Source organism: Astatotilapia calliptera, chromosome 11, assembly GCF_964374335.1.
Source record: "Astatotilapia calliptera chromosome 11, fAstCal68.1, whole genome shotgun sequence".
NCBI lineage: Eukaryota > Metazoa > Chordata > Actinopteri > Cichliformes > Cichlidae > Astatotilapia > Astatotilapia calliptera.
Window position 1 is genome coordinate 23475121 of NC_137432.1, and position 22024 is coordinate 23497144.

Below are 22024 nucleotides of genomic sequence, written 5' to 3' on the forward strand. Positions count from 1 at the left end.
CAGGTTGTTTTGTTGCTTTAATTAATTTATTATTAACAATAATATAAAATTATGCACAAAAGGAATTACTAACGTAAAAACAAGTGGTTTTATTTATATATGTTTATATATAAATATATGCGGTGGCCCCTAGAGACAAAACACGTACAAACTCCAAAACACATTTCTAGCATGAACTGAACTTCCAAAGCAGAGCTACTAGATCACTTAAATTACACAATTGAAAGCATGTGTGTATTGTTTGTGTATTTATACACAGGCACTCATATATATATTCAAATAATTTTAAAAAAAAGTTCATTTACCTGTTATTACCACACACCAAATCCGGTCATTGGTACTTGCTGGCTTGTGTAGCCACAAGATAACAAAGGCTCAACACTGCGCCCAGCATCCTGGAGCACTTCTGTTGTTCTTTTGTACGTGTTTTGAGTTTTTATGTGCTTCTGAGTTTTTACGTGCTTCGGAGTTTGTACGTGTTTTTACGTGTTTTGGAGTTTTTACGTGTTTTGGAGTTTGTACGTGTTTTTACGTTTTTTGGAGTTTGTACATGCTTCAGAGTTCGTACGTGATTTGAAGTTTGTATGTGCTTTGTCTCTAGGGGCCACCGTAAATATACTTTTATTTATTCACTCCACATAAAATGTAATAAATAAATCATATAATACAAAAATCAACTATTCACATTTCAAGTTTTAACTATTTACATTTTCAGCTTTTTCCTTTCACAAATTTAAAGTGAAAAGAACACAAAACACTGCAAACCACAACACAATTAAATATAAATTATAATATGAAAACTAAAAGAACATGCATATTCTCTGTCATATGGACCTGCATGAATAAACTTTCTCAATCCTTTATCATCTGCAACCGAAAATAGTTGTGGATGATTACTATACCTTTCTAATGTTGTTGTCCCTGCCTCTCTTTCTCTCTCTCTGGCTCTGTTCCTGTGCTACTGAGTGTAACTACTGCCCCTCCCCCCTCTGCCCAGCGTAAAGCACAAGGCTCGCGTGCAGAGTGAAGCGGAAAAAAAGTGCGAGAGAGAGGCTGAGAGAAAGAAGAAAAAAAAAAACCACGTGACAGCTCGCGATAAGGAGCCGGCTCGCGTCGTTCACGTCAAAGAGTCGGCTCTAAGAGCCATTTCGTTCGCGAACGACCCATCACTACTGTTCACCCAGCACTTGTTACCTGCTCGAGGAGAGATCCGAGAGGTTCGTTACTTCTCTTCTAAACATTGCAACTTCTCATCGTAATGAAAATACGCTGTTTGGGCCAAGTAAATACTTAATTCTGCTTATCGGGGCTCGCTCCTGTATCCACCTCTCATGATTGTTTCTCTTTGTTTTGTAGCTAAAAAAAAATCTTGCAGATTATTTCCGTCGCTGCGGCGGGTATTGATCGCTTTGTGTATTCCTCTTTTTTTCCTGCAACTCACGATCAAGTTTAAAAAGAACTCAATGCAGGAGCCACGTGGGGGGGGGGGGGGGAGTTTTGATACTCGAACAATGCTGTTCGAGTATTCAGTTCATATTGCAAATTTAAGTTGCACTTTGGTGCCAATGCGTAAAATCGACCTTTACCCCGTCTGATAATTACTGCAAGCGTAGCATTAGTAGATGTTACGGAGGTGTGTGCTTTGCACGTTAGATGGCTGCAGGGTTAGATTTTAAACAGTCAACTCAGGACCAAAGTGCTGTTTGTCCTTTGGCTAACGATTTACACCCACCAGTCCACTCTATGCGCGGACTCAGCTCTGCAAAGTGAGGCTCCGCGCAGACGCAAAGTGCTCCTTAACTACAAGCCACGTCGCCTCTACGTGTAACCTCATTTTTCAAAGTCTTAGTCTTCAATAACACCTCTTATCAGTCCTACTGATTTCTAATAGCTGCTGTTGTGAATAAACACTATGAAAGAGGGAATAACATTTACATCCATTTAAGCATGCGAGAAGCAAGAAGAGGCCCAATATCTACTCTGAGAGATTTCTTTGCAAAAGCTTTATACGTCGTGTGCTGATAATTATTTAATTATGTTATTGCTCCCAACAGATCAGCTATAGGGAATTATTAAGAAATAAATTAGGAATGCCAGATTGTGGATGGTGTTTATTCTACTCCAGCTGTAAACTTTTTTTCTTATTTTGGTTTCTTGTTTAATTCCATCAGAAAACAGAATCTAGTATTAATAAAATTAAACAGTTGGGATGATGTTGCTTGGTGTAGCGTTTTTCCTTTTAACTCTGTAACTATAGCTACGGGGTCTGTGCAATGTAAAAGTGACCAGTTATCCTGGGACCTCCTGGATCTCCAGCAAAGTCTTCATGGTGCTGACGCACTGAAATAATGTTAAAGTGGTGTTCTTGGAAATGTTCAGATTATAAGTTCAGGTTATACAACTTCAGCTGCAACTGATAACTGTTTTCTTTACGGACCTACTTGTTAAGCATAATTATTTGTTCTCAAATGTTCCAAAAATGTTGAAGATAATTTGTTTACAGCAAACTAAAACCATTGGAAGAACTACAGTGAAGCATGTATTTAGTTCTTTTCCTTTATAAGTGAGAAGTTATTGTTGGTTATTTTCTACTAATAATACATTGACAATTTATACAAATACATAATAGCATGAGTAAATATGTTTGGCTTGGAGTTCACATTCTGAGGTCAAGGTTAGGGTTATATAATTTGCAACGGTGCAGGACACCGGTGTCCTTTTGTACTGTAGTGTACTCTGTTGGCTTACCAGTCTGGCAAAGATTTTCCATTTTTAGCATCATTTGTAGCCAGGTCAGATTGGCTCTCTTATGCTAACTCAGCCCAATCATGCAACTGTTGCATGCTGTGTGGACCCAGTCCAGATGGTGTGAGTGGGAGGAGAGATAGATGAGGGGGCAGCAGAGGGGCGAAAGAAAGATGAATGAAAGAGACATGAACAGGCTTGTTCAGGTGACACAAGACCAGTCAATAACATTAGCGCTGTAAAGGACAAAGACAGAGGAATTGGATTGAGAAATTGGGAGAAAATAAATTACACAACAAAATCCAAGAGAACCTAAAACAAAAGTAGACTGGAGAAAGAATCGGACAGTGAAACAGTAGGTTTGGATCTATAATGGAAGGGTTGCTCAACATGGGTAAGCACATTCATATATTCTCATACAGGTTTAGCTTGATTTTATTTATTTTAATGAAAATGTATTGAATGTTTTACACTTGTAGCTATTTTATTAGGAACACTTGCTCAACTTCTCACTTTTGCACTGCAATAATCAAATCAGCCAACCACATGACAACAATTTAGTACATTTAGAAACACATTAACTTATTAATCTTGGGGGGAGAAAAGCTTAAGGGTAACTCCTAATTGCTGAAACCGGGGATCTTTAGATCTTCCATCTAACGCTTTTCCAACTGAGCTATTTCAGCAGATAGAGATAAATTTAGACAAGATCAAGTTGGCCTGCTGAAGTTCTTTTTTTTTCTTCTTTTTTTTTTGCCTGTCCCGTTTGGTTCTTTTGCCATCAGAATTATTGTCTAAAGGCGAAGAAAGATGCCCAACGGATTTACTTTACCAAATTGACCATCCCAGCCTTGCCGTAATGGTCTATTTGATTCACCTTTTATTGTTTATTTTATTTATTTTTTATTTTCACTTGCTAGATACGGGACAGACTTGAATGAGGAAAAGAAAAGTGAGAAAGGAAGAGGGGGAAAAAACAGCGGAGAAGAGGGACGAGGATAAAGGGCAAAAAAACAAAAAACAACTAAATAAGCAGACAAAAAAAATACATATATCAATCACCTGGATCACCTGTTGAGAAAGAAAAAAGAAAACAAGCAGAAGAAAATGAGAGCAATACAATAAACAACATCACGATGATCTATGGGAATATAACAGTAAATACTAAATATTAAACATTATTGTGAAGCACGTAATATCGACAGCGCACAGTGTGCTTTAAGGTAGGAGCCAAAAAGGGTGTAGTTTGTGTGTGTGAGCACCCGTGTGTACACCTGTTACCATGGACGCGCTTGTATTTAAAAGGTTCCTTCATGTAATGATCTGCTAGAGTGTGTGGGGAGCCACAGCCCCGCCCACCAGAGCATGAAGCAGGTATGGAGGAGATCAAGACTCCAGACATCCAGAGGCCCTCAGAACACAAGAGACCAAGGAAGACCAACAGAGAGGCAGCTGCGCCACTGTCCCAGAAAGAGCTGAGGAGAGTCCCAGATGAGGGGTCGCTCAGCAGCCGTGGAGCAGAAGCCAGGGGGGGGGGGGGGTTGCAGTGACGCGCCCGTGAGCTCCGCCGGCAGCCAGCTGTGACTGAGTGACCGAGCCCCAGGCCGAGAGGCCGAGGGCACCCCACCCCCAAAGTGGCCCGAGCGAGCCCCAGGCTCCAGGCCCCAATAAGCAGCCACCAAGGAGTGAGGCCTGCTGAAGTTCAACCTCAGCATCAGAATGGAGAAGAGAGCCTTGAAAGTGGTATCTTGAAGTGGCAGAAGACCACACTGAGAGCCACTCCTGTCAGCAAAGAACAGGAAACCGATGCTACAGTTCACACTGACTCACCAAAATTGGCCTGTAGAAGACTGGAAACAAACATTGCAATCAGTCTTTTTGATGTGATGAGTCTCTCTCCTCTGACGCTCTTCTGCTTCAATATTCAGATGTTAATGTCATATTTGGCAATAACAGCGTGAAAACATGGGTCCATCCTGCCTTGTAGCAATGGTTCAGACTGCTGTTGGTATAACGGTGTGGGGATATTTTCTTGCACACTTCGGGCTTCTTAGTACCAGCTGAGCATTGTTTAAACACCACAGCCTACCTAGCCACAAAGCTGAAGTTGTCTCAAATCGGTTTTTTGAACATGACAAGGACTTCAGTGTGCTCCAAGTGCTTTCATAGTCACCAGATCTCAATCCAATAGAGCACCTTTGAGCTGAGGCAGATGAGGACAAATCTGCAACATTGGAATGTTCCCAGTACCTTTGTCAGTGCATGCGATGTCCAACTTGGTACTAGCACTATGGATTAGTGTTTAATATGAACTGGCAAGACATGTTGCGTGTGATTGATAACCTGTATCTTGATGGAAAAATACTAAATAATCCCTTTTTTGTAATATCATTGATTGTGCAGTGTCACGTTTTTGCATTATGTCCTTTTTCACTTGCATAACAGTCAGATGTCAAATGCCTTTGAACTTCAGTGCAGCCGCAGTTGGATAAATAGCTGCACTCTTACCGTGGGTTCACTGATCGATTGCACAAACACTCCGAAAATGTGACCAAGTGCAGCTCATTCCTGGTATACTGGGGTTACACCCATAATTGGTTTTAATCAGTCATGAAGCCTCAGTGTTGACTGATACTTTGCAAGTTTAGTGTCTTTGACCTAATGTCTATTTATAGTCAGCCTTCCAGTAACAGGTGCCTGCGTGTGTGTACATTTGTCTGGATGTTTGCAGGTGGATGTATTGCATGTGTGTGTTTCCATGTGTACTCTCTGGGACGTGTCTGGAGAGGATCTCAGTGGGACACGTAATGATGTGTGCAGCAGTGCGGCAGAACTGGGTCACAGGGAGGTGGAGAGGAGAGAAATAGAAAACGCAGACAGACACTGAATCTACAGGATAGACGAGTTTTGCAAGTTCACATTATTCTACAAAACCGCCATTCACTGGTTTTACCAGGGAATTTCCTTTGCAGAGTGCAAACTATGTCCTTGCATGTTTCTGTTTGTCCATTCACGGCGTAGTCCTTAAACTGATAACTGACGCATACTATTTAAAAAAACAGCAAACAACCTTTAGACAGTTGCAAAACAACCTTGTAAAATGTGGCTCTTCTGTGATGTGTGCACTGTTCTTTCTCTTGTCTTCTTTCCCGTCTTTGTCCTCACCTTTTCACACAAACCTTATGTCGGACTCACCTCTCATCCTCACGCTCTTTAGTCTCTGTGATGGCCGAAATTGCAAGCTCGACTGACTGTGACATCCTTTAAAATGGATTCCATTGTACTGGCGCAAAGCTCTTAGTCAGGTACCACAATGCTTTGAATGAAAGAAATGGGCTCCATTCCCTGTATAATACTCTCAGTTGGCGCAGCCTATAAACTGTTTATAAAAGATGAAGGTAGCCACCCATGTGTTCAGAAAGTCCTGTTTTTAAGCCTTTAGTTTGGTGCTATGGCTTTTGCCTTGTTTTGTTTTGTTTGTTTTTTGTTGGTTAGCAAGGTCCAGCGTATAAGTGTCACACAATTGAAAGTCAATATTTGGTATGACCTTCTTTATTCTTCAACACAGCCTGAGCTACCCTAGGCAACCTTTCTTGTAATTTCTTTAAGTAGTAACGAAATAATTCTTCAGGCTTCTTGAAGGACCTTCAAAGCTCTTCTTTGGATGTTGGCTGCTTTTTGTTCTGCTGTCTGTCAGAATGACCCCTCACTGCTTTGATAATTTTGCCGTCGGAACTCTGGGCGATCCACTGTGTGTTCTTCTATTTTTAGCACTGGTATCTCATACCATAAAGTATAAAATATCCAGTTAAATCTGAATAATAAAATTTAAACATTCACCCAATTGCTGCCCACGAATAAGGGTTTAAAACCTTGCTCTTATGAAAGTTATACTTCTGCTATCATTTTTTCAGAGCTCTCTCATAGGGTTCAATTCAAAATTCTTTCAGCACCATCTCTCTCTCTCTGCTGCAACCCATGACCTAACATGACTAACTAGCTGTGACCATGGATACCACAGTCTGTCTTGTACCAATCTAACATGGTCCATCACAGTTAACTGAGCCACAGTATTGCAGACTTCCCAGTTTAACCTGCACTTAATGTCCTGCATCACCTCTGAAAAACATGGAATGATTATCATGTATTTGTTGTCATAGATCTTACTCTATATGAAATAACCAGGCGAATTCAGCAGATCCTCTGCTTGGTTAAAAAAAAATTCTAACAAGAGCGGGGATACTGCATGTAAGCTGGAAGTTTCCACTCACTTGCTGAGCAGTCTTTACCTTTGAAAATAATCTCTTGTCTTCCCATCCTGTCCTTTCTTTCTAATAGCTCTCTTCATCTTTCTAATTTGCCTACTTTAAAAATTCATCCATTTATGCTTGCTTCCCTTACTGTGGCCACGTTATAAACTACATGCATGGATTCATGACAGAGATGAGAAGGCGGTGTGCAGGTGGCCCCATTTAGTAATTTAACTGTCTCTGAGGGATGAGCTGAAGCTCGACAGTAGTTTGCATTAAACTGCCAATCAGATTTAATTGCTCACTGGATCGAAGGTGTCAGAACGCAGTTCAGGATGGCCCCAGCCCACTTTAAGTGGGAAATGGAGATTGATGTGCTTTTGTAGCCAGATTCAAGCGGCTCTTTTATGAGCTGCAGGATTAGACACTTGAGCTTTGAGTTCATTGTTCAGCCCTCGAGGTTGATGCTCAGTGATGCCATAGAGACTGGTGGCTGTGGAGTCACTGGGATAAGGTGCTGAAAGGCTTTACCTACTGGTATTTTCCCAGTGTGAGTAGCACATGGCTCAAACTGCGTAGATTATTGGTATATGGACTGCTACTTATATAGAAACCTTCTACTTAGTCTGAGCACTTATTACCAGTCTCATTCACCCAGTCACACATACATTCACACAGCATCTTTTACTTTGTACTTTTATCTAACATTCACACACACACATAAGCCTAGATTGGGGGAAACTCGAGGTTCAGTAGCTTGCTTAAGGATACTTCCACATATAGACTGTGAAAGCTGGGGATCGATCAACCGACCTTCCGATTGGTAGACGACCCACCACAAACAATTAAAAAGTAATTCACTAGCTGGGACAACATCCTACTTACATATAGGTTGAACAGCATATCTAGTAGATAATGGCAGATGGCTTGAGCATGAATTGAGGCTGTGGTTTGGGAAAGGCTTGAGAGGGGGCTGGGGTTGGCTCCAGATACGCTGATATCTACAAAATCAGAGCTTTCTTTTAAAATTGATATAATCGAGATGTTATAGCATCAACAGATCAAATGAAAGGTTGCACTCATCATTATGAAACTGTAGAATTATGAGCCAAGTTCTCTGGTTTACCTCAGATCTATAAAGGACTGCTTTAGATTTTCAGCTGGTTGAATTGATTTTAATGCCCATAACTTTACTGGTCTGGTTCGCTCTCTTGACTCTTGCAGTTTCATTTCTAGCAGCAGCAGCTGTCAGACTGACAGATACTTCAAAAGCAGAGCTTAAGTAAGAGTAAACATTGAACATTTCATCAAATGTACGGGGGTGCACAAGAATGCTGATGTTTGCCATAACAGCTTTATAGTTCAACCGATTACCATTACGGTGGTGACAGTCGTTATTGCTGGTATGTGGTTTTTGCTCATCCATCCACTCCTTTGTCTTTTGCTTCTGGAGGATTTGTTTTTATTGTGCTTCACAAGCTGACAGAGCGGGTAACAACAGAAATGCAACCTTGGCTCCTTTCAGTCCCAGTGACTGTAAATACTGTATCCAATAGAGAGACTGTGTGTGTGTGTGTGTGTGTGTGTGTGTGTGTGTGTGTGTGTGTGTGTGTGTGTGTGTGTCTGTGTGTGTCTTCCTTTCTGGTCCATGAAAAACAACCAGCCTTAAATTAAACGGTTGCTTCCAGCTTCAAATGTCAGCATAAAAACCTTTATATTGCCTCCATATTATCAGTCGTCGTCTCTGTTTTCAAATGCCACTTTTCTGCTTGTAAAGTATAGCGTATCAGCAGAGCAGCTGTGTATAGTTTTCGCAGTAGTGACTCATAAGTCGGCTGAATATACCAGCATCTAAACCTTTGTGACCCCTGCTGGTGGCAGTTAATGTCAGGTCTGTATGTGTTGTGTTTTATCTCTTAATGTTAGCATATTCTGTGTTGTTCCTTTTTGCTATTGAAACTGAAATTGTGCGCTTCGTTCGGTCGGAAGTGTTCGGTTCATTTGGTTTTCACAGGTGCAGTTGGCAGTAGAGCTTCATGACTCAACTTCATCCCACTGACAGCGTTTCTCTGTCATTATAGCTCGCATCAGGCGCTACTCCGATGTGATGACACTGCCGGACTCTTTCATCCAACGCCAGCAGCTTGACGCCAGTATGGCTGACACCTTCCTGGAGCATCTCTGTCTCCTGGACATCAACCAGGAGCCAATCACAGCGCGCAACACCAGCATAATCTGCACCATCGGTGAGTGTGACAGACAGTGAGTCTCAGTTTCAAGTTTGTTGTCTGACAACTGTTATGTGTCATCGTTGGCTCCGTGTCAGAAAGCCAGCGTCTGGAGGGGGTGGGTGGTCTTTAGCTTGTTGGCAAGGCTTTTTGGCTGATGTAGTTTGAAGCTTTTGCTGTCCAGAAAAAGATGAAAAACAATTAGAAGGAAATACACTATACAAACGGCTCCTAAGTCATCTGGCTCTGGCTCTGGCTTTCCAGATGATGTTTTGATTCCTCGCGAGGACATGGGTTTGTTTATCACTCCCTGAAGGGTTTTCATTAAAGGGATAAAGTAACAGGCAAGCAAACAGTTCATTTTAATGTCTGCCTGTAGCTAACAAAAATTTCTATCATTAACAAATTATACCATGAATAAGGCTATTAATAAAATATCAGGAAATACACAAAAAATAGCCAAAATGTAATTTTATTGTGGCTGTTTAAAACCTAAAGATCCTTTTATGGAAAACAAATAAAATTCTGTTTTTGGGGCCTACATCAAATGAATGAACATTTGATTATTGAAACTGCTTTTCTTTTATTCACTCTCTTTTTTCCTTTCAGGTCCGGCATCTCGATCGATCCCCAAACTTCAGGAGATGGTCAAGGCTGGAATGAATATCGCTCGTCTTAACTTCTCTCATGGATCACATGAAGTACGTACGGCACACATGCTGATCAGCCACAACATTAAAACCGCCTGGTTAATGTTGCCTGTTTATTCACGACACCAAAACACCTTTGACCAATCAGGGGCGTAAAGAAAGAACATCTGGAGGTGTTTTGTGGTATCTGCCACCCACTGTGGAGTGGCTGTGGCTCAGGAGGTAGAACAGATCATCTACTAATCAGAAGGTTGGTGGTTTGATCCCTGGCTACATGCCGAATATCCTACAGCAAGATACTAACCTCAACTTGCTGCTTTAGCATCTATCAGACTGTAATCTGGGGAGTTGGAAGACCTTGCAGTCTTTGTTTCTTGTGTTCCCTGAGCTGCTCCTGTGCAGTTGGGATGTGTGGATGGGAGTGGGTACATCCATGGCTTGTGATGAAGTAACAGCCACATAAATGCCAGCACCCATCACAGATAACAGATGATGATCCATGTGAATCATTTCACTGGCTATTGGTTTTAATGTTGTGGCGCATTTGTGTTCACACGCCTCGGTTCTCCACTCAGCCAGGTATTGATTCCCTGTCTGTGTCTTTCAGTATCACGGTGAAACCATCAAGAACATCAGAGAGGCGGTGGAGACGATAACCTCTGACCCGTTGTACTATCGACCGGTTGCCATCGCTTTGGATACGAAGGGCCCAGAGATCCGCACCGGATTAGTTAAAGGGGTGAGCATGCTTTGCTTCATCTATCAAACAGTCTAAACCTAATCAAACAGTCACATGCAGTCAGGTGTAAGAGGTGCAGAAAATAAGCCCATTCCTTGGTGCAGCACATCATTTGTTACAGGTTGCTACTTTTCCTGGAAAAACAACAGCTGTAGGCGTGTGCTCATCTGCCTTTTCATCATCATCTTATTGTGTTGTTGGTCATGTTGCTGTTGCCTGCTGTCTGCTTTGCTGAACAAATAACTCCAGGCTGCAGGAAACCTCCTTGTGTGTTGATTAGCTTCAGAAATACTCTGCATGGCATTTGATCTGAGTCTGGGTAGACTAATTGAAAGGTGCACTTGAGTTACTAAACACATGCTAAATATAACTCTATTTTTACTAAACATTTATATTTTTAACAGACAAGATATTTACAGCATACAAAATTATATATGTAGGTGAATATATGTAATGGCAACCAATCAATCAACCAATAAATCAGTCAATCATTATTATATATAATAATGACTACCCACGTTGTATGTTAGCTGGGATATCCTTCAGTGCTCCTGCAAACCTACCTGGATAAGTGGTTAAGAAGATGGTGGATGCTATATTTGGCCATTTATAGCAGGCGTGGACATCAACAACATGTTAAAACATTCAACACATGTTAGGAATTATTCATTGAGATGTATACTTTTGACTGCTTGTTTTTTGTAGAAATGTGCAAAATATTTTTGGATTATTCTGTTAATTTTTAAACTTATGCTATGTTTGAATCCCATTCTTGTCTTTTTGACATAACATCTTCTTTTGGCTACTCCCTACTCCCATCTGCATCCATCTCACCGTATCCCTACTGTCCTCCTCTGTCATATCGGCCACCTGCACGTCCTCCTTCTCTACATCCATGAACCTTTTATGTGTTCTTCCTGTTTTCACCTTCCTGAGCACAAGATATTCAAAATCCTTCACCCAGTATTTCTACTATCCTTCCTCTGCAATTTTCCAAAATATCTCAGACTTGTCTCTCTAACTTTGTCTCCAAACTGCTCGATCTGAGCTGTCCCTCCGATGTACTCATTTCTAATTCTGTCCGTCGTTGTCTTACATCAAGTGTGCTGCCTTCTCAAATATTTGGAAATATAATTGTTACGTCATCAGTAAATACCAAATGCTTTGCACGAAGCAGCCAGTGTGTTCCTTTTAAAGTTTCATGCCTGTACAGTACAAAGTCTCTTGTGTTTTCATCATTGCTGCCACTCAAACCCTCTCAGATAAGGTACTAGAACTACTCATTATAAACACTACAAAACACACCGGCGTTTTGTAACACAGCACGCCTTTTAATCAACCAGTCACGGATTTCATCACGGTTCAAACGCAGTCAGTTTTTTTGATTTTCTGCAGCAGCACTCAGAGATCTTGTGTCTAAGAAAATTCAGTTGCTGGAAATGACAATACTACTGTATGTTTGCTTACAACAAGAGCAGTAATTGGAGGTTTTTGTGTTTCGTATCTGTTTCGACAGAAAGTGGAAGAAGAGGTGGAGCTGGTGAAGGGCAACAATGTGCGCGTGGTGACAGCAGAGAGTGACAAAGACAAGACAGATGGAAAGATAATCTGGGTGGACTATCCCAACCTGCCCAAAGTTCTCAAGAAGGATGGAAAGATCTACATTGATGATGGCCTCATTGGACTCCGAGTATTAGATATAGGTAATGTGCATTACACAGACAAGAGAAACTATGGTGTGAAGGGACACAGTATGTGTGGTCGTAATTTGATAAAAATATAAAAATTGTCAGAAAAATTTGCCAATTTATGGATCCGTCCCTGCTGTTGCCAAGGACAAGACAGAAGAGCAGCTCAAATATTTATTTAGCAAGAGAGATGGAAAAGTTCCATTCAGATATTATGTAAATAATACGTTATAATATATTTGACTACCTTTTTTGGGATCTGATCCCCCTACTCACAGCCCACAATTTTTCTCCACCATCAACTATAAATTTGGATCCAAATCAAATTTTACCAAAATAAAGGTCAACAAAACAGTATCAACACAGTCTTGTGTGTTTATCTCCCTCTGCTCTTCCTGGGCCTGTTTGGATTTTCACCTCAGGCTCCTTTATCCTCCCACGGTCCAAAGGCTTTCTTTGTCTTCAATTATGTGAACATTTGTCATTTTCTATCTGCGAGGTGGTTTTTCAGTTTTATGTGCATTCTTCTATAGCTCATTCTCATATATCTCATGCACTGAATGCAACTTTTCAGGCCAGTGTACTGATACAAACATGTCCACAGGCCTATAAACCTTCATCCCTGCATGCACGTATAACTTTAAATCTTTCTATGGATTCTTGAGTTCCATTATTATATATTACTTCTAATGTATTTTCCTTATTATCCAACAATTGTGCAATTTCCCATGCTCTGATTTTTGGTTGTATTATTGAATGTTTTTATAGTATCAATGCACCACTCCTTTGTGAGTCCCTGCATCTCCAACATTTTTCTTGTCAGGTTCGGACTGGGTGGACACGGTGGTGGAATCAGGCGGGATGCTCTGCAGTCGTAAAGGCGTAAACCTTCCCGGCTGCGACCTAATCGGCATGCAGTCGGTCAGCCCGCGGGACGAGGCTGACCTGAGGTTCGGCGTGGCTCAGGGTGTTGATATGGTGTTCGCCAGCTTCATCCGTTCAGCCCAGGATGTCAAGGATGTGCGTCGCGCTCTTGGGGCGCATGGTCGAGATATTAAAGTGATCAGCAAGGTGGAAAGCCGGCAAGGAGTTCAAAAGTGAGTCCTGGAAAAATCCAATTTCCAATTAATGCCATTTCTGCAGAGTTATTTTTAGCCAAACAGGCACTGACGGCATGAGTCTTCCACAACGAGACTTTGACAGGTCTTTTAAATCCACCGCTGATGTGATCTGTCGCTCCTGTGGACAGCCAGCTGTCAGTGAAGGAGAAACATATGTCAACTTTAGATTTTACACATCTATGATAAGCGGTCTCTGTGGCTGTCCATGTGAGTTATTGCAGCCAATTAATATACCTGACATAATTTATTTCCCTGCCTTCTTACCTCCATTACTTATCTCATGCTTTGTCCTGCTGCTCCCCGGCTGCTGACAGTGTTTAACTGCAGTTTTAATAGAAAGACATTAGATAATAAAGATGAATTCTTAACAGTAGTTAAGCTGTTTGTGAATATTTGGTGTTAAACGTCCTGTTTGGATGTCCTGCAGCTGTGTTTTTCCCTTTTAAATCTACATCAGCATCACAGCTTCCTGCTTTTCCTTTCAGTCTCTTTGTTCTTTGCTCATATAGGAGTTTGGATTTCATCCAGATCATTTAGGATTTAAATCAAAATTTTACGCTATCCTCGATATCTTTTGAAGATCTAAAAGCAGCGTGACAAAAAAAAATCTGAATTGGAAGACCTAGTTTTTAGATAACGTGTAGAATCTTCCTTATTCCTCCTTTTGTGCTCTTTTTCCAACTCTCTCTTCTTGAGCCCAAACACTCACTCCTTCCTCTAATCTGTCTGTCAGTTTTGAGGAAATCCTGGCTGAGAGCGATGGCGTGATGGTTGCCAGAGGCGACCTGGGGATCGAGATCCCTGCGGAAAAAGTCTTCATTGCCCAGAAGATGATGATTGGGAGATGCAACTCTGCTGGGAAGCCTGTCATCTGTGCCACACAGGTCAGAGATGAACACACACACACACACACACACAGAGAGAGAAAAAAAATCACAGAAAAAGAAGAAATATTGAGATTAAGACTTTTAACTGCAGTTTCAGCCAGCCGAATGTCAAACGGGTCCAACTACACATTAACCTTACACTCGTGCATAATGTCACTTGTCCAGTGAATTCATTTTCAGAGATGCACACATTCCCTCTCTTTCACACCCCTCTGCTTTTACACACATGCACACACACACACATGCGTGCAACACTCCCGCAGCCATGTTGAGTCACAGTGCTGTACTTTGTTTATGCTACAGCTCTTGACTCGGAGTGACAGCGTTATAGCAGGTTTGCTACTCGAGACCTGAGCCCACAAACAACACCCACACACATGCACTAATCAGCATTAGTCGGAGCTTCTTAACTAAAAATGCAGTCTCACAGGCTATGCTGCAAGCTCATTTTCCAACTGTCTGCCTCGCTTATTGACTCATAACACTGAGTCTCCAGCATACCAATAACGATTTCTCTAACTCGCACTCGTCTGCCTCAGTCTAAATGATCTCTTATTACTCCTACTCTACCATCTATCCATCCACAAAGCCATTACCTCCTGTCTTCATGCTCGCCCATATCACTTTGTCAAAATGAACAAAAATTGACATACAAAGACTCCGAGTGGCTTATTTTTGATGGACTCATTGGTGAAATCCATTTATAGTACCTTATAGAGACGTTTTGGTTATAGCTGAAATGTATTGTATGTGTGTCTTTGTGTGTTTTTGTGCATTTGCAGATGCTTGAGAGCATGGTGACCCACCGACGGCCAACTAGAGCAGAGGGCAGTGACGTTGCCAATGCCGTGCTGGATGGAGCTGACTGTGTAATGCTATCTGGAGAAACCGCCAAGGGACTGTTTCCTGTGGAGTCAGTTGCCATGATGCATTCGGTGTGTGTTTCTGTGTGCACATGGTGTCGTTCGGTTGCGTCTGACTTAGTGCCCTCTGATAATGCTCTAACCCTCTGTCTGTCCCTCTCCCTGTCTGTGTCGCTCTATCTCAGATCTGTAGGGAGGCAGAAGCAGCCATTTTCCACCAGCAGCTTTTTGAGGAGTTGCGCCGCCTCACTCCTCTCTCCTCTGACCCCACGGAGGTCACGGCGATCGGAGCAGTGGAGTCTTCGTTCAAATGCTGTGCCGGGGCGATTATAGTCCTCACGACCACTGGCAGGTGAGTATATCAGCTAACATTCATGATAAATGTGTCAGAACTAGCAGTGCTATATGCTATATCGTGACAGTTCACCTGACTGTCACGATATAGCATAAGACAAAGTTTTATTGTTGTTTGATGAGGGTTTCCTACCAAAAAAAACCAGTAAATCAGTCAGAACCGCTAAAGTCAAGAGAATCTTACGTTTGTTTCAGAAGAGCAGCAGCAAGAACCATCAACAGATATTACATTGATTAAGTCAGAAATGGCATGGAAGGAGAAGCTGTGGTAGAAGAGGGTTGCAAAGTAGCTTGCAGATGTAAAGAAGCTATGGTCATGTTTAGGGAACTTAAATAAGATGCTCTGTGTGAGGTCTGTGTGAAAGTTGCCTGACACTGAGATCAGCTGATCTACCGGGACTATAGCTGGCCTTCACTTTGTGGCCTGTTAGTTTAATAGAAAGATGCTGGTAGGTGGAGTTTGCTGCCATGTTGTTCTCTCTCCAGTTCTGTTGCAGCGCTAAGCTAAGAGCTAGCATATTTAGCACAAGTAACTAAAAAGCCTGATTAGATTTGGAAAACTATCCATCCATTTTCTTCCGCTTATCTGGGGCCGGGTCGCGGGGGAAGCAGCCTAAGCAGAGAAGCCCAGACCTCCTTCTCCCCAGCCACCTCCTCCAGCTTATCCGGGGGAACACCAAGGCGTTCCCAGGCCAGCCGAGAGATATAATCTCTCCAGCGTGTCCTGGGTCTGCCCCGGGGCCTCCTCCCGGTGGGACATGCCCGGAAAACCTTGCCCAGGGGGCATCCTTGTCAGATGCCCGAACCACCTCAACTGGCTCCTTTCGATGTGGAGGAGCAGTGGCTCTACTATGAGCCCCTCCCGAATGGCCGAACTTCACACCCTATCTCTAAGGGAGAGGCCAGCCACCCTTCGGAGGAAACCCATTTCCGCCGCTTGTATCCGCGATCTCGTTCTTTCGGTCACTACCCACAGCTCGTGGCCATAGGTGAGGGTAGGGGCATAGATTGACCGGTAAATTGAGAGCTTCGCTTTTACGCTCAGCTCTCTCTTCACCACAACAGACCGGTACAGTGTCCGCATCACTGCAGCCACTGCACCAATCCGTCTGTCGATCTCCCGCTCCCTTCTCCCATCACTCATGAACAAGACTTAAACTCATCCACTTGGGGCAGGGTCTCGTCCCTGACCCGGAGTGGGCACTTGGAAAACCATTTGAAAATAATTAACATAAATATATTATCATTGTTTGGGCGGCATGGTGGTGCTGTGGGTATCGCTGTTGCCTCATAGTAAAAAGGGGTTTGAATCCAGCCTGGACCTCCCTGTGCTTGCACACGTGTTAGTGATGTATGCAGGTGCGAATGTGTCTGTAATTTTTGTGAGGCCTGCAACAGACTGGAGATTTATCCAGGGTGTAGGAGATAGGCTCCGGCACTCCGGTGACCTTGGATTGGAAAAGAGGAACTTGGATTAATAATTTCTGTATTCGTCCTTGTAGATGCTAGAAACAAGTTTATTTGTCCTTCTCCAAACAAACATATAACACAGGCTCTTTAAAGTTTGCAGCTTCTTTTATCCCAAAGGTCCAGGCTGAATATTGCAGTAATGTTTGCTGCTTGTGCATCTTCTGGGTTTTATGGGGCTTCATTGTACTGTTTTTGTGTATTTTGTACTTTATATAATATATGTGAGATTTCCCGTCTCACATATATTAAATGTGCACACAGGAGGACACACACGTACCTCCTGTTACCAAAATGTGCATAAAAATACACTAGAATGATCTCCAATTAGTTTAGCCATTATGTCTAAGTAAACATACAACCATAACATATCAGATATTAAAACTATGAGATTTAATTCTGATTAGAAAATAGTTTATCTGTAATGTCTGCAATATATTTCAAAAGTGTAAGCACATAAGATTCTCACATTCATAGACAGCAGACAGTCTTAAAAGCAAAAGCTTCTATAAATGAGTGAAGAAACTAACAAATGGAGAGGTATCTGTTTAGTTGATATCCTACTGTGCTCTGGGTGTTAAGCTGCTGAGTAAGTGCCGATTTTACTTTAAGATGTTGAGAGGAAGCGGTCTAAATGACCTTGAAAGCGGGATTAATAACGGATCATGGAAGACAGCAGCTTTAATCACAAAAAGCGAGTTATTATTATTATATTTGGAAGAAAAGAGTCCTGTATGACTTATGCCAAGGAGCAGTGATGCTGCTTTCATTTTTCCCTCAGTATGAAAGTGTTGTTCATGCGTGCCATCACTGATAATTTATTTTCCATCCTTAACTTTGCACTTCTTCTCTGCAGGTCAGCTCATCTCCTGTCCAGGTACCGCCCTCGCTGTCCGATCATTGCCGTCACCAGGAGCCCACAGGTCTGTTCTATGAACCAAAAGAAATATTACTTTTGTGCTGACACCTGGTGCATTTGTCTTACCATGAAAACGTGGCTTAGATCAGTGGTTCCCAAACTTTTTTCGCTGGGCCCCCTTTTGTTTTACAGAAAAATATTTGCACCCCCCTCCCCCCCCCCTGCACGCACAAACACATCCTCCAACCACACACACCCATATTTTGCTCAATTGCGGTTTATTTCACACCTCAAACATTTAGTAAACAGTTAAGCAAATACAAGTAATCTGCAGGTAGTAAGAAAATAAACTACTAACTCTTTTACGCTACGTCTGCACCTACACGGGTATTTTTGAAAATGCAGCAGTTTCGTCCACACGTAAACGGCGTTTTGAATCGCCGAAAACGGAGATTTTTTAAAACTCATTTTTTGCGTTTACGTGTGGGCGAGGAATACAGAGTTCTTGCAACGTCAAAGGTATGTGCCTTTTTTCACGTCAGCTGTGCGCCAATGGCAGATAGTCAGATTAACTTTACTGTATAAAGAGCTAACATCTCCGAAATGTCAGGAGTAGTTAGTCATTACAACAAGTGTTTGTGAACTAAAAATCAAGAATGTGGGATACTGTTTGTCTGTGATTTGGAGAGCCCAGCGGTGCTCCCGACACAGGAAAGACCAATTCTGCAGGGGAGACCTACCTCGGCACTTGTGCAGGTGAAACCAAAGAGAAGATATCCTTCACCATATTTTCTAGTCTTTGGCTTAGAATGAAGTTGGTTTGGAAGCATATTCAGCGATGCTTCATCTCCTGCTTTGCGTTTGTGTGGGAGCCCCATGGTTGTTTTTTTTCCCCCTTTTCATGCCGCGCCCCCCCTGCAATGGCTCTGCGCCCCACCTAGGGGGCGGGCCCCATACTTTGGGAAGGTCTGGCTTAGATGATGATATCTCGCTGTTTTCAAAAGTGATTAGTGTGCGATGTCCACTTTTGCTGTCTGTCGTGGTAAATTGTGACAGTGTTGTCAGACTGGTATCACCAATCTGGAGTATTTATTACCGACTGTATTTCTGTTTTATTGAACTTTCTTGTTCTAAGACCAGTGATCAAAGTGGGTTACACGGTCTTTAAAAAAAGAATCATGGTTTCCAATAATGTCAAAGCAATAATCAGGGTCAAATTTGATGGAGCACATGTGAATGCTCTGTAATAACCCCACACTATGGCTGGTCACTGAAATGAAGGCAGCTCCCCCTGACGTCCATTATTATGACGTCCACACTTTTTGATCAATCACAGGTCATCTTTTAGTATCAATAAAATTGTGGTGACAGAGTACAAAATTGGCATGTTTCATTTTTCTCAGTAATATTAATTAAAAGAAAATAAAAATAAAAGGATACACAAAAAAATGAATATAACAATGACCATATTTTAAACAAAATTGCCTCATTCTGACATACTTTCATAGTCCTCTCTCTTCCTTCTTTAAATGTAAAAATAGGTCTCCATCTCCTGATAAATACGTCTTTCTGAAGTTATTTGTTCAATCAGACAGATTTCCAAATCCTATTCAACCACACGTGCGATGTTGGAGGCTCGGATTTCCACCATCTAATTATAATGCATTTAATTGCTCAACAGTAATCGTAACAGATATACCTGCAGGAATCTTATTTTGATGTATAGCTAACTTTAGAAAAGACCACAGTATGTCCAATATGAGCCTTCCGGGCTCCATATGTGTATTTTATTATTTTGTGTTTGATTTTGATAGTTTTTTTTCTTTGCTGTGTTGTTTTCTGTTTTACTTCCTGTCTGTATGATTGTTTTCTTCCTCTCTTGTTCCCAGTCTCCCAGTTAGCCTTCATTGTATATTTATACACTCCTCTTTGTCACATTGTCTGTTTGCATTCCTGTTTTTACTGGTAAATATATCGGGGGATCAACAGACTGACAGACTATAAAAATCAATAACCACCAAGCAACTTGCAGTTATTTTATAATGTACCTATTCTTTTTTTTTCTCTTTGTCAGGTCACCCGTCAGTCTCAGCTGTTACGAGGCGTGTTTCCTGCCCTCTTCCACCCTCTGCCCGCTCCTGTGTGGGCTGATGATGTGGACAACAGGGTCAACTTTGGCATGGAAATTGGTCAGTCTGTGCTCTGTTCAGCCCGCTTGCAGTTCTTATATAATATAAGCCATATTACTCACATGCCCTTATCTCTCCAACACCACAGGGAAAACAAGAGGGTTCTTCAAGTCCGGCGACATGGTGATTGTGATGACAGGCTGGATCCCAGGGTCTGGTCACACCAACATTATGAGGGCAGTGAATGTCCCGCAATAACATGACCTCACTGGACTCTAACCCTAACAGAGTTGCTGGAGGTTCATTAAGAGAGCCTTTAAAATCTTTTAATGCACCAAAAAGCCAAAGAACCACCCCTAAAATCGAAGCAATAACCTCTGTCGAAAGCAGCAGAAACACTCTACTTAAAATTTGAGGTTATTATGCGGAAACACCTGGTCTAATAACCGCTCATATGAATGTACCCATGACTCCCTTCAAATAAAACTTGACTTTAACTTTAATACGTTGTTCTCCAGTTCTTGTCAGGACACAGGCTTCTGTAATTGAACTGTCCTGCCTCCTGTTTTCATATTGAAAGTGAAAGTATTGTCTCTGTGGCTGCCATTGTTGAAGTACATTGGTGCTCTTTATAGAATTTGGAGATAAGACTTTCATTCCTACCCAGAGTCCCAAGCTTATCTCTGTGCAGCGGCAATTTTTTGGCTATTATGAGCAGCAGCCGATGATGCAGAGCTGACACCCCCTTTGTCAACTGAGATGACCCAGATGGCCACATCTGCATATTGCTCACCCAGAAAGTAATTATATCTGTTCCTGTGTGGGTCTTCCTCATGTCTCATAATCCTTTATTTTGTGACATCCTTGCTTCCTCCTTTTTTCCTTTTGAGCTTTAATGTGCATTGAATCCTCCCGCAGCAGTTTATTTCTCTCTCTCTCTCTTTCTACCACTAATAGCCACTTTTGCAGAGGCTGACTCACTGTAAATATTTCTGTGGTTAGTCTAATAGCGTTTTATCTTTCTGGGACAATTGGAGCACTTACAGAGTTTTATGTCTATATTTGCAAAAGTCTGTTTTCCATAAGCCTGCGGGAATACGATGTGAGGTTTTTCACTTATTCTACATGTAGATCTATTCAAGTCAACTGCTGAAGTAAAAGTAGCAATACCACAACAAAAGAAAACTGAAATAAAAGTATAGATATCAGATAAATTTATATTTAATCTTTTAAACCACCAATTTGACCTCTTAAAGTATTGTGCAAAAGCCACATGTCACTTCTTTATATTTTGCTACGGAAATGGGAAATAGGTGTAGAGATTTATTAACATAATTTATTTATTAAAATGTGCAAACAATGGATTTAAAATACATAAAGGAAAGAAGAATCTGTATAATACTAACAAGCTTGAAATATTCAATATTTGGTTTGAACGAATTTATTCTTTAACAAAGCCTGAACTCTCTCAGGCAGCTTTCTTGCAATTTTAGTAGTCTTCAGGAATATTTCTCCAGGCTTCTTGAAGATCATTCAAAGCTCTTCTTTGGATGTTGGCTGCCTTTTGTTCTGTTCTCTGTCAAGCTGATCCCACGCTGGTTTAATTAATGGTGAGGTCCGGGGTCTGGGGAGGCCGATCCACAACTGATGTCATGTGTGCTTTTACTACATTGGCAGTGTGTTTGGGATCATTGTCATGCCAAATATTGAAGCCGCTTCCAATCAGACTCTTTCCAGATGTTATTGAATGGTGGATCAATATGTGATGGTACTTTTCTCCATCTATAATTCCATCAGTTTTGATAATGGTGGTGATGATCAGAACCAAATATTGAAATTGTGATTCATCAATTCCATTCATCAATTCAATACCTGCTGACATTAATTTTCGATCCACTTCTTGTGTAATTTGACACACCACAGCCTTTCTCCCTGTTTCCCTTCAATAAGAATGGCTTCTTGACACCCACCCTTGCACTGAGAGCTTTTCTGATGAGACTTCAGTGAACAGCAGATGGATTGACTGAAGGCCTAGCAGATTGGG

The 22024-nt window shown here is 41.7% G+C and overlaps 1 protein-coding gene across 2 annotated transcripts; it reads left to right on the forward strand.

Annotated features, from left to right (window-relative positions):
- The first annotated feature begins 613 nt into the window (after positions 1-613).
- On the forward strand, positions 614-20483 carry pklr (pyruvate kinase L/R). 2 transcript variants are annotated; one of them, XM_026184513.2, is made up of 12 exons: positions 614-1217; positions 9077-9241; positions 9833-9924; positions 10481-10612; positions 12129-12315; positions 13124-13397; positions 14155-14305; positions 15091-15243; positions 15357-15523; positions 17849-17915; positions 19926-20040; positions 20129-20483. In XM_026184513.2, the coding sequence occupies exons 2-12, from the start codon at positions 9103-9105 to the stop codon at positions 20236-20238; spliced, it is 1587 nt and encodes a 528-aa protein (XP_026040298.1). In that variant the 5' UTR covers positions 614-1217; positions 9077-9102; the 3' UTR covers positions 20239-20483. The 2 variants fall into 2 exon arrangements, with proteins under 2 accessions (XP_026040298.1, XP_026040297.1); XM_026184512.2 differs by lacking the exon at positions 614-1217 and adding an exon at positions 2876-3139.
- Positions 20484-22024: the final 1541 nt, after the last annotated feature.